Source organism: Saccoglossus kowalevskii, chromosome 6 (genome assembly GCF_978046115.1).
Source record: "Saccoglossus kowalevskii chromosome 6, keSacKowa6.1, whole genome shotgun sequence".
Taxonomy (NCBI): Eukaryota; Metazoa; Hemichordata; class Enteropneusta; family Harrimaniidae; genus Saccoglossus; species Saccoglossus kowalevskii.
Window position 1 is genome coordinate 34,730,866 of NC_140646.1, and position 13,334 is coordinate 34,744,199.

Genomic DNA, 13,334 nt, shown 5'->3' on the forward strand with positions numbered 1-13,334 from the left:
TGACAGGTAAACGATATTCATGTCACATGTACGAACAGCACACAGGAAAAAACGATACCATATTCATCGTATCGACTGGATAACGACAATTACTTGGCTGTACACTGACAATAAATTTTATTAATGACTGAAAAATATATTCAAAACCACCTGCAGATATATCTGCACTTGAACATCCACAGACACACAAAGACGCCATATCAAATTAGTATTCAATTCATATACATAGTTTGGTAAAATTATGATTTCTCGATGTCTTTTTGACAGTTGGGTTTATATAATGAATAGTTTATATTGCTTAACAGACAGACAATGATCTTAAATATTGTGAAAAACAGACACAAAAGAAAATAAAAAGTGTAACTGATGTGAAAACAATAAGGACAATGTATCAAAAAGGTAATAGGTCAATTGAAAGATTCAATAATGACAGATGTAATTACTTACTGGACACTGGCTGCAGTAGGACCTGCGATTCGTATTTCCCTCTCAGGACTGCATTTATCTGAACACAATAAATAGAAATAAGTCTTCATAGGTTATATATATACCAGTATGTATTCATTTTTACAAAAAATGTATTTATTTCACCAATTTTGGAAACAACGCATTGGACATTCACATTTTAAAATAACTTTATTTCAAAATATTAATGTGAAATTAGGCGTCATACTAATTTTTTCAGTTGAAAATTAATTTACTTGTTTTATATTCAAAATGAGAATATTCAAACTGAACAATATCAAAACTGAAAATCCAGTTTTCTGTCATAAATTTACTAAAGAGTTTTATTCGTATGACTACCCTGCCAGATATTGTGAAGAAATGTGCAATTGAAACTCAAACTAAATTAAAAACTAAGAGGAAATATGTTACTTTAATATGTAGACATGTAAGGCTGTTCAATACAATTTCAGTAAAATATTAAAAATACTCCGTGACACTGTAGACCTTAGAAAGAGGTGTAAGGTGAAACGACTGATCATTATTACACATTGTCATATGCCAATTTGAGGGTCAAAAATTGTCAAGAACAAGGTGTATTTCACAATTATACTTTCACATAAAGTCTTACACATTTTGCTTCACTGTCACATTATTTACATCACGTTCCCATACAATGGCTGGTCACTTTGCATTTTTAATCCAAACAAACAAACAAGTGAAAATAAAGAATGTAACTAAAACAGCACAAAAAATGAAAATAAAACTACTGATCAATCATAATCTGAAATCATTGCTGTCCATACATGCAATTAACTATGTGAAGTAATGCTATTTTTTTATTTTATATAATTATCTTTATCAATTTAGCTTTCTGTTAAAATGTTGTTAACGCCATGGTTAAACCTGGGATCTGAGGGATGCTTGCATTGGAGTTAAACATGAGGAATCCGACAAATTGCAAAAAATACAAAATTCATTATAATTCTGATTTTTCATATTTAATGTTATGACCATTGATTGCATTTCCATATTTGGGCACAGCCTCACCCAGGTTTATCAATAGTTTTGAAAAATTATAGAAGATGAAAGATGTAGATTATTAACAATGAGTTTTATAATTTAATCAGGTGTTTCTAAAGTTTTTAACATTTCAATATTAACCATATACCTTTTGTTACTTCAATGATAGTGTCTGTCTTCGATCGAATACTGTTGATTACCTCCCCAGCAACCCCCATAACTGTTTACATACACGATACATACACAAGAGTGAACGGAATAGGAGAACGTGCAGTAAAATACTTAGATGGTTATTTGCAGCTAACTCAAAATACACCTATATCACAAGTTTTGACCAAATGTCTATGTGTATGATACAGCAAGATATTTGAGTTTGCCGCGAATAACCCATTTAGACATAACTGTTATATTTAGTAAACTGATAAGATAAGATTGTGACTATAGTGGAGATAAACATACTGCTTCCTGCACTGAGTTGACGAGCATCATACATATAGAAGGTATGTTATTTGGACATTTGTTTTTTGTAAACACAAACTGGCAGTGTGCTTATGATAGTTTTTCTGTATTTCTGGATAAATTAGTACTGTAAAATCTGTATTAGAAGCCGCATCCCTAATAGAAGTCGCACCCATTCTTTTTGAATGTTTGAGAACCAAAAATTCATCATTTCTCATATGTGTAGATGCTCTAATAGAAGCCGCATCCCCTCTGTTGCATTGTACCATTTTAATAGAAGCCACGGTTTCTAATACAGATTTTACAGTAATTAAATGTTGTTTCCAAAGTGCACAATGATGTTCCAAATATAATCATGTTTTACTCAAACAAAAGCAAGTTAGATCGTATGGGTATAGGCGCCCCAAAAAACATCATCAAGCAATTATGATCGTTTTAGTTTTTTTCTCCAACTGTGATAATTTGAGATGATGATGACATGCAAAAAATTATCCTAGTAATTAGGAACATGTCAAATACAAAAAGAGTAAAAATTTGAGAACAGTGTAATGGTATTGGATCTTAATTGGCTGTCTGTCTATAGCATTATACTTTAGATTGCACAACATTAGGTAATATTGTGGCTTGATGTCTACACTTCTGTGAATCGTTTTGATCAACAAAAGTATATTTAGGTTTTTGTAATCAAGGTGTCCACCCTCATTTCAATACTACTATATTATTGTTTGCTGTGTCATTTCAACATTTTATATGTACAAACTGAGAACAATTAATAGAAATATGCGCATAACACAATTCCATGTATGATAATATTGATCATCTCCCCAGCTGCCCTCATAATTGGGCAAGCAAGAGGAATACAAAACGATGTTCTTAGTTTACGAATTACAATATAAACAAATTTAAACCATTCTGTAAACACTGAACGCAAAATGAACAATCGGCTAGCATAAAATTGAGACAAAGGTTTTTTTACCTCGCAGATTGAACAGTAATTGTACAAAATTTACAGATAATTCCATGGAACGAAAAACGTTAGTCACACCAAATATGATAAATTAAAGCAATGACTTGAACATACTAGCTAGAATTATGTATGCTCAGTTATAGGTTCTTAGCTACAGGCAAACTTGTACAAAGACAAATGTCAGGTTGCCTAACAATACGCCAATATAAGTGTTGAAAAGTTTTATTAAATATATCCAGTGTACTGTTCAGTGCTAGGTTGCTTAGGAACATGCAAACTTGTACCATGTACAGTGATAGTTTACTGAGCTTCTAAGAACGCTGCAAAATGTTATCGCACATACAGATGCACATAATATTTGAAATATGCTTATAAAAGAAAAAACGTACTACAATAAAAGTAACCATATATAAACATACAAAGTAATTACTCTACCTGCACCTATTTCCCGTCTATTCACAACTACGACATCAAAATATTCGTCTGTCAGTCTGCAGCGGCTTGGCTTAATAATTTCAACGTTGGACAATGATTCAGGAGTAGTATCCATACTGGTCATCTCAATATCCTGACAAAAACAACACTTCAATTCATATCAGGCCATAAAAACAATACGACACACTTGGTAGCTTTAAACCTTGCAATGCATTCCAGATCAATGTGGTCATTTTCAAAAAATGTTGTCCAAAACATTTCCCTCCAGCAGTATATCAACAATGTACAATAAATGACACTACAGACCCACTAATGATGAATAGTTGAATGCAGAGTTCACTTACCATAATCTGGGATGAGTTCACTTACCATATCTCGGATTTCAAATGATGAATAGTTGAATGTAGAGTTCACTTACCATATCTGGGATTTCAAATGATGAATAGTTGAATGCAGAGTTCACTTACCATATCTGGGATTTCAAATGATGAATAGTTGAATGCAGAGTTCACTTACCATATCTGGGATTTCAAGTTTGGATAGTTTATCCTTATAATAAGATGTCTTGTGTACCCAGCCTGCGGCTCTCAATTCAACGACTTCCAACAGCTGAATTCGAGATATGAAGTCCAAGCGTAGATCATGCGAGAGATTTCGAAAACTTGAAATAATGTTATTGATTTTTCCTGTAAATATAACAAAGTAAAGTAAACTTGAAAAGCACAAAAGAGCAAAAACCAAAAGGAAACTAAAAACCAGATTTTCTAGACCAGTTATTACATTGACATTTCCTTTGACTTTGCTAAATAAAAGCATAAAGCAATAACCAAGCTGGTTTCTGACATATTCAATTTGGATAAAACACAATCCTTTTATAAGAAGGTAAACAAGCCCTGATTCAAATTCTAACTCAGACTCTAGTCTCTTATTCGTAATTTAATTTACAGAAAACACACAAAATGATAAAAAAATAGTTTGAAATTACAGTACTATAACTGGGACAGTTGGAGACAAAACAAACATATATTTTTCATCCCCATGCTTGTCCCTAATTTTCAATATACAGGTATATTAATATACTTTGTTAAAGTCAGGTATTGAATTATCATGTTAAATGTCTCAAACACTATAAATATATTTTTGGATTATAAATAAATAAATAAATAAAAATGCTATTTGTTGTAACAGTGTTCTCCCCAAAGCGTTTTAGCGTAGCGGGGCCGCTACTCCATTATTTATGCCGCTACTCTGAGAGATTGCCCGCTACTCTGTGGCATTTCCTGTTACTCTTTCTTTTAGCTTGTTAATACACGTGCGAATCTGTTAGTCAGCGTCATCAGCGTCCGGTACTGTGAGCCAAATCAGGTGTGATTGGAAACATGTCAGTGATTACGCAAAGACAATGGACTAATACAGCTTCGTACTTCGACAATAAACACTTTCGCCCTATTTAATTGGGGTGTAGTAGCGAGTATTTTCTCAGTAGCATATTTGGCTGGAAGAAGCAACGATGTCAAACAGCAGAAATATTACGTTGTGGTTCCACGTAGAACGCCCTGCTGGGCCCCTGGTTGCGAGCGATAAACCCACCAGCAACGCGGTCACCGGTACCCCTGTCGGCAGTGGTACTAAACGTGTCCAAGATGATGTTACAACGAAAAGTGCAAAAAAATAAACTCTAGATTTGATGCACAATGGACAACAAAATATACGTGGCTGAGAGAAACATCCGATGGCAAAGGTAAAAAAAGTATTTATTTGTAGCGTTTTACTTGGAAGCGAGTTTTGACCTAGTTTAGTAAATTTTTGTATGGCTTCATTTTTTGCCGATCGTCGAAACATTTTTTTGGAAACGACCTTCTTTCTGGAAGTTCAAAAATTGTTGGCTACGATTTATCAAAGTAACTAATACTAGTATTGTGTTTTGAAATAGTTGGGTAAAGTTTATCGTGGCAATTTTTAAGTTTAGCGACTTTTCAAAATGGCGGCAATTTGTTTATTTTCGTGTTGATCGTGACGATATTTTTTAAATACAAGTATTGATTCGCTCCTATTTCTTATCTTTTAGGAATGCTGTGATACATATGTGGAAAATTCAACTTAAAAACATCCAGAAATAGTTCTTTGGTATGGAATTCTATGCCATGTACAACTATTACGAAATATGCTATCGATAAACACGCACACTCGGAGATGCACAAGAAGGCCATGTCATTTAATAGAAGTGGGAAGCAAAGAAAATCACGGCGTTCTCAAAAGCTGCAGATCACTGGGCTTCCATGAAAGTCCGAAGAATCAACATTACATAGAAATCACACAGCAGCAGATTCATTTAATCTTTTACATAAATTTGTTAAAAAATAAAGACACATTTTCATCCATGCAAGCCTGTCATTATTGTTTTCTTTATCTTCAGACAAATGCTAATGATATGTAAATTATATGCAAATTAGCCGCCACTCTGATACATTTTTCTGGGGAGAACACTGTGTAACCTTCACACAAAACAAGAACTTTCACATTTGGGGTAAAAATCGAACAATAGCATAATATTCATTGCAAAATATTTGAGAACAAAAAATGTAGATGCTCCAATAGAAGCCGCATCCCCTGTGTTGTATTTTAATTGAAGCCAAACAGATTTACAGTAACACACTGTGACCCCCACCCCACCCCACCCAGACACACTGTAAATTCTTCTACTTTTACAAAATTTACCAATCTCATTAAAATTTGTTGCTTGTCCCAACCAAATGTCAGTTTACAAATATAAATCAAAGGACCAATACAGCTTGTAGAAAGTCATTTGACTCTGGCCTTATGACATATTTATTTTGATTGTTTGTCATTGCATTAATTATAAATAAATCAACAACTAAAGTTGGTGTCTAAATCTAATTGAATTTATGGGGTTATAGACAAATTATCTTGTACCTCGAAATTCTTTTTCAAATTCGATTCCATGTTTTTTCAACACAGAGCACACTCTGGAAATCACTTTATTACGCCCTGGAAATCCTTCTTCGCCTAGTGTCATCACACTGTCTTCCACAATAGAAAATAGTTTTTTTACTGAAGTTGTTTCTAGGTTCTTCCATGACCTTTGAGTTGGGATGTCAGGGGTGCCAACCCGCTGTCTAATGATAGGTTCTGATACTGGGTTAGAACTCTTGACCCGGCTGTCTGGCGATAAGTTGGCAGGTTCTGGCACTCGACTGGAACTTCTGACCAGACTGTATGATGACAAGTTGGCAGGTTCTGGCACTCGACTGGAACTCTTGACCCAACTGTCTGATGATAAGTTGGCAGGTTCTGGCACTCGACTGGAACTCCTGACCAGATTGTCTGATGACAAGTTGGCAGGTTCTGGCACTCGATTAGAACTCGTGACCCGACTGTCTGAAGACAAGTTGGCAGGTTCTGATACTGGGCTTGAACTCTTGACTCGACTGCCTGATGAAGTCTTGGGTGAACATGTTTCTATTGTGGCATATGAACTATCACGCACGTCAGTACTGATTGAGGATCTTGCCAGTGGTCTGCTGGGCCCCCGATTTGCTGCTTGTAGATTTTTGGTTTTCTTGAAGGAAGGCATGGGTCAATGTCTAGAGAAATAAAAAAAAAATTTCACAATTAACAAAGAGTACAGAACAGAAGGATGATATAAATGAGAAAAGAATTGACACATCAATTGTTGGGTGTCCAAACAAAACGTCCATTATCCAGATTGAGTCTACTTTGAAGGGACTGTCCATTATTATAACATGTCTGTTTCATTACAAATGCATCATGAATCACCTCTGTAACTAACGAAAGATGACAAGGGTTGAAACTCTGACAGATCAAATCACCATTTTACCAAAACGTATTCTGAAATAATACACATATGGCCTTTACTACAGCTTACTTCATAACTATCATACTTCCCCGATCATAAGCCCCTCCCTGATTATAAGCCCACCCTCTCTATTTTTAGACATTTAACGAGTTGATGGGCATCCCCGATTATAAGCCAGGGTGTTTTACCGGGCGTCAACGACATTCATTAAAATATGTTTGTAAAAAGTGTGTTTCATTGCATAAAAATGTTGATAGGTACTGTAGTTTGGTTTGTGCTTTCATAAGACACCTTGCATTAATTTCAGAGTGCATGGCGAACGTACACAACGTGGTTCGCACCCTTTCTATTCTGTTATTCACTCAGGATGAACCCCAATGTTCCATATTTCCTTGACTAGTAGCTTTTGAAAAGCCAAAAATGTGATCGTCAAGACAGAAAACCTGGTCATTGGACATCGATTGTGTCCATTGAGACTATCGTGAATGTGGTGTGAAATAGTAAACTATTCGCTGAATTCATAAGCTAAGCAGTTTGATTAGGCTTTGTATTCTTACACGGTCATTTCCTGTTTACTTCTGCATATCATTAAGTGTTATTTTGATAGTAACACTGTTCATTCACATGTGTATTCAAGGATTAAAATTTGTATAAAGTAATGAGTTGTAAAACTGTTGATAAAAAAGAATCCTGTAAGGTTATGTAAGAACTCTAAGTCTAGTAAGCTCCGTGGTAAGGTAGAAAGGGTAGAAAGAAAAAAAGATATTTTTAAAAAATAATTTCACTTGAGTTATTCCAACTCCCTGTGTGGACACGGTATGGAAAGAGTTCCTTTTGTAACCCTCATCCCTAACCCTAACACTCACTCCCATTTACCCAATTTGTTTGCATATGCCCCCCTCTAGATAACTATAGATGTCCTTAGGAGGGGCATGTACAATTAAATGGGAAGTGCTGGGGTAGGGTTAGGGTTAGGGATGGGGGGTACAAAAGGGACTCTTTCCCACGGTATTACAGTAACTGGGCAAGCTGTTGTATTTCCTGTTTGAATGTTTGCTCCTTATTTATGACTTCAACCATAATCGAATCATACCACTAATTTCAGGGTCCAAGCAGCACAGAAAATTAGCAACAAAACATGGCATACTAAACTATTTCTGAGTTAGTTTATTTTACTTAAATTAATATCAAGGCAAGAATATGATATTACAATACAGTACAGTATTATGCAACATTTTTTATCACTCATGTTTCCCCTCAGTCCTGGTACACAATACCCCTCTCTTCAAGTGGTAATGAATGGAATCTTCCTAACACATTTTGCAGGAGACAGGACTATCCTGCAAACCCGAAAGTTTTTCGGCCCCTGCCTAAACTAATCGCAGTTTAGCTTTAGGAGTGTTCTAGCATATTATAATATGCATGTGGCAACTATGGAAATAATTTCAACAAAACCACGACAAATCGTAAACATGGGGGAGATTTGAACATCAACACTTGAATCGGCTGGCCATGTCGATCTAGCGACATGGGTGTGAAAGATGCTTACATTTTTACGCTGAAAATAAATGGGAAATGAGTAAATGGGATTTTAAAAATTCTAAAAAAACATTGTCACATGCATCAGATTCGCTGATGCCACATAAATTACATACTTCGAATGTTAAGAGATTGCGACTCGTGTGTAATCCGAGTGCATTTCAACATGGCTTGATAAACAGCTGACATCGTCAGAATGGATCTTATCCACGATTCCACGTCTTGTGTAGATAACTGTTAATATTTACTATTTCGGTGGTTTGTTATAAAATGTGAGCCACTAAAAATGAACAAAAACTGATAATATACTCACTGTGTGAACTCTTTTGTAAGAAAACGTAAGGTCCACATAAATCCACGCGTCTAGGAAAGGCAGTCGCAAAACGACAAGCTTTAGTGATATTCAAATTACCTATACCAATGATCAGCGCATGAGGGCGCCTCATCCGGTTTGGTTTGCAAAGGTTTTAGCGGGGCGAGGAATATTGATTGCTCAGTGTTTTTTGCTGTTTGGCCTATTCTGTATTGTCAAAATAGTAGCAAATATTGTCAATATTTCCTACGACTATGTTAGGTCTATGTTCTGTATAACCGATATATCATTGGTAACAACATACAGCAAGATACAATAATCTGAAATCTGGCGGTACTCGGACTGAACAATCCTATTTTTTTTCAGGGTAGTCCCAACCACCCCGCCGTACACACACAACATTGATGTATGGCGTTGTGTGTATCACGCAAAGATTGTTTCATTACAATCATATTAGTGTATTTTCTCGTATGGAAAAATGCATGTTTCTGATGTTTCATTTTCAATTGTCTGCGTCCTGATCATGACATTTAACAACACTGTTGTAGTTTTTTGAGTTGAAATAATTAAATTAATTAATTTTCTTTGAAAAAATCAAAGACGAAATGTCATCTTCTAATTCTGTATATTTCACGTCTATCGATGGCCGCATTGATGTCATTCTTCCTGTAAATTCTTTGCCTGAGATGACGCTGTTGAAGTTGTGTTTATATCCCGGCAGCTGTTTCGAGCTCGTATCGAGTCTACGAGTCGGCGCTCGTGGCATGTATATTTACGTACCAGTAGTTCATTATTTGTATGGAACTGAAGTAACGGTTATATGGACATAGTCTATGATAAAATCCATTATGTCCAGAATTATTAATTCATGTTCATACGCATTTGGTATGAGGTGTTTTTCTACTGCCAGTGGGGAAACGAACACACGAATAATAATTATCTTTATTGCGTTCGTATCACTATTATGATTTGGAATAAAATGCAATACAGATGTGAAGAAAGACACACAAACAAATAAAGTGAGAATACAAATACACGCAAGAAAATAAAAAAACTGACAAGCAAATAAAAGTAGTTTTGAAACAGCTCTCAGTGTATTTTGCTATTTGTATTATTGTTTTCTCATCTTTTCTATTTACAACATATTTTAGTTTTTCTTTATTTTTTGCTAAATGTCGGGGTGATAACAGCTGATAATTTTTTTTTCTTTCTCCCGCATTTCTCTATGGCATTCTTCTCACAAAATAGACATTTTCTGTCAGATATATATGTGTTGTTATATCTCCCAGTCTTTATTTGTAGTCTGTGAGCACTAATCCTCAATTTTGTCATTGATGACCTGTGATGAGTAATTTTGACTACCTGTAAGTAGTTTTCAAAGCCAAAGTCTGTTTTCAGTTCTCTGTCAGTGCGCAATTTATTTTTGTGCTTTTTCCCTTTGTTATCAAATTTTGTTTTGTTTTATCTATAATTACATTGTCCGCGTTTTGCTTTTTTCTCATGCCATAAATGGTCCATATCTAGATCTTTAAGTATAAGTTTTAAACCGGAAACCCCGTTGTAGATGCCAGAGTTGTCTAGTTCGAAGCCGAGACTGTATGCTCCATATACCAGAAAATTTTCAGGCATTTTGTTTATTCTAGACCAGTATTTGATCATCTGTTTTATACCTGTTGTAATTAATGGATACCTTCCGAATTCTAAAAAAACATGGCACATTGGCCGCTTTGCTTTTAATGCACCATACTAAATCTTCCCTTAGACGACAATGTAAACACTTACTAAATGTAAGGCTAATTTACAAATAGACCAGTTCGGTAGTTTTGTGGTTTGTCTGTTTTTTAGGAAAACAGCAGCACCAAAGGGTGTTGAAAGTACAATGAAACTCAGACTAGTAATACTACAGACTAGTCTGACTCTGAGAATGTGGATACAGTGGAACTAGATACCAAACTTACGAAAACTTATCACATTTGTGTGAATAAAGATTAATTATCATTTCTTTCGCGTAAAAAACAGAGCTAAAATAAAATGCTTTTGACCGCAATACGACGTAAAGGATTTTGAATTTATGTCCTAAACATTTCGTCTTCTGCTCATTTGCATAACCAGTTCAAGGTTTGAACGTGTGCGGGCGCACTGCGAATGGGATATCACCGAGGCGTAACGTCGCAAATTCTTCCAGAAACGTGGTATAACGTACTTTTATTACAATAGAGATGCCTAATTTTTAAATAAAGGAGGCAGTAAATTGTTGATAACAGCTGCAGGGATAACCATTTGATTGCCGACTGAGTTCATAGACAAGGGTAAAATATAGGCCAACATCTGAAAGTTTTGTTAACCGCCATACCGTTCTCTCAACATGAATTCTAAGTCGAGCGATTCTTCTAGCCTTTAGTACGTATTCGTTAGGTCGCTTCCACTTTCCTGGATTACACTTCCTCGTAAATGGTGGAATGACAAGTCTTGCCTTTCGTTCTGAAAGAAGTTCCTGAATATTAAAGCAGCGATCTACTATCATGATTTATATTTCGGCTTAATGGTGGTTGCCATGACATCTACTGATAAAGGTTAAATGATGAGGCCTGATGACAGGACTGGTTGAGATCAGTCGACAAATTCTCATGAGCTTGCGATTTCAAGCTTATGCGGTATCTTGGTCGTAGTCCAGAACTAATGGTGTATATTAATGTCAACTGTGGAATGTTATTGCAAGACCATTAGTACCCATAAATATAAACTGACGTTGACACTATGATAGTGATTTTCCTAATATAGTGACGATTAATCAATTGTATTAAGATGTGTAAAACTTTCGTGTGATTGGCTGTTTGTTTGGAGGCAACGCCTCAAAGTCTTTTATACTCTATTGTAATTGGCTAATGGTTGACAAGTTAATAAAGTGATTTGAAGCTGTCTCGGGAGGAGGGCACGAGTCAGTCGGAGAATCGAAGGTGACATGAATTGAGCTTCTGTGTGTTTTTTGTGAGTCCAACGTGGAGAACAATCGAATCCCGGTTACCTAAGTGAAAGGTTTCGAAACATCAAAAATACCTATCACACTACCATGATTGTATCGCCTGGCTCAAATAGTTCACGGTAACCATTGTTCATTGTAATAAATTTGTCTTAGACATTGCCACCCCACTCAAGACACAAATGTTATTGTTCCATCGGGGCTCACACCAATCATGCATTCGTATGTATTGTGTGATCATATTACTTACCGCCTGTGCTGTAGGAGTAGACGGTTTCTGAATAAAAAAAAAATACGTACAATCAATGATACACCTGGTTGTCGGGTAGGAAACTTTAAATAACAGCGGCATATTTTCGTCTACTAGTAATAGTATTTGTGAGCGACTAAGCCAGGGAAGAGTTTGAAAAACAGCAGCGATATAGGTTATCTCGATAGTAAAGATTTGAGATACACGTGGGGAGGAAACGCCGAAGAGATCACCCACGAAAAAAAAAAAGAATTTAAGTCGTAAACTCATTAGTGACAGATTATATACTTCTGATAGCGTTTTAGTTTACGTATGGGTCAGTTTTTTTTTTTGTTTTTTTTTTGTATTTCCGCCTACTGTCTGATACGTTTTATCGCAGGAGGAAAGGCATGAAAAGAATCTTCCGAAAGTCGGGGATATTTCGCCAGATTTTTGCTTGATGGCACTAGAAGATCCATTCAAGAGCATTGCAGTACCAGTTAACCATTTTACATGGCCTGTATTTCGAATCTGAAAATATTATGCATTGTACTTTGTTAGATTACAACTCGAAAGTCCCCAATTGGCAATCGGCGTTCTAGAATTCCCGTGGTTATATGGCGTCCTGCTAATGGCGTGGAAGATGAGATCAACTTGGAAGTACATTGTACGTGTACTAATATGCAACAAATTGACTATTTCATCTAAGGGTGTTCACAAAAATCACGTGACTTGTACATGTTATACTTAATTATTTTCTGTCACTGTGTCGCCAATGGTTTGCAAGTATACTAGTAATACTAAGTACGATCGTTACGAAAGAAATCAGCTTTATCAACACAATTTATTATGTGTAGCGTGATGCACCCTGTCACCTAACTGTGCCGTGCTGTGATAAATTAACTCGATTACGTATAGGTGTAACACACTGGCAACTGTATTTTACGCAAATTCGGACATTTCATTCAGAAACGAACACGCGTCTCTTCTGAACACACGTCATTTATTTGCTCTTCGTCTGTACACGCTTTATTTTGCACTTCGTACAGTGTCGAAGGTCATCTTGTACACGATTAAAATCGGTCAAAATTGATAAACTAGGTGGCA

General features: G+C 35.7%; 1 protein-coding gene and 2 long non-coding RNA genes across 3 annotated transcripts in view; 1 reads left to right on the forward strand and 2 right to left on the reverse strand.

Moving 5' to 3' along the window:
* The window catches only part of LOC102802932 (uncharacterized), a 33,743-nt gene extending 29,842 nt beyond the window's left edge, over nt 1-3,901 (reverse strand). The window contains exons 1-4 of the mRNA XM_085500431.1: nt 3,845-3,901; nt 3,329-3,461; nt 1,616-1,687; nt 448-505 (exon numbers count right to left, since the gene is read on the reverse strand). Of these exons, the coding sequence (XP_085356557.1) occupies nt 448-505; nt 1,616-1,687; nt 3,329-3,461; nt 3,845-3,847 (266 nt within the window). The 5' untranslated portion in view covers nt 3,848-3,901. The remainder of the gene's footprint in view (nt 1-447; nt 506-1,615; nt 1,688-3,328; nt 3,462-3,844) is intronic.
* A 924-nt stretch (nt 3,902-4,825) lies between these two features.
* LOC146742735 (uncharacterized) lies at nt 4,826-5,714 on the forward strand. Its single transcript, XR_014929724.1, has 2 exons — nt 4,826-5,069; nt 5,397-5,714. It is a non-coding gene; the product is annotated as an uncharacterized LOC146742735 (long non-coding RNA).
* A 1,183-nt stretch (nt 5,715-6,897) lies between these two features.
* Nucleotides 6,898-9,104, reverse strand: LOC144352601 (uncharacterized). Its single transcript, XR_013420629.1, has 2 exons — nt 9,019-9,104; nt 6,898-6,933 (listed from the first exon to the last, which is right to left on the reverse strand). It is a non-coding gene; the product is annotated as an uncharacterized LOC144352601 (long non-coding RNA).
* Nucleotides 9,105-13,334: the final 4,230 nt, after the last annotated feature.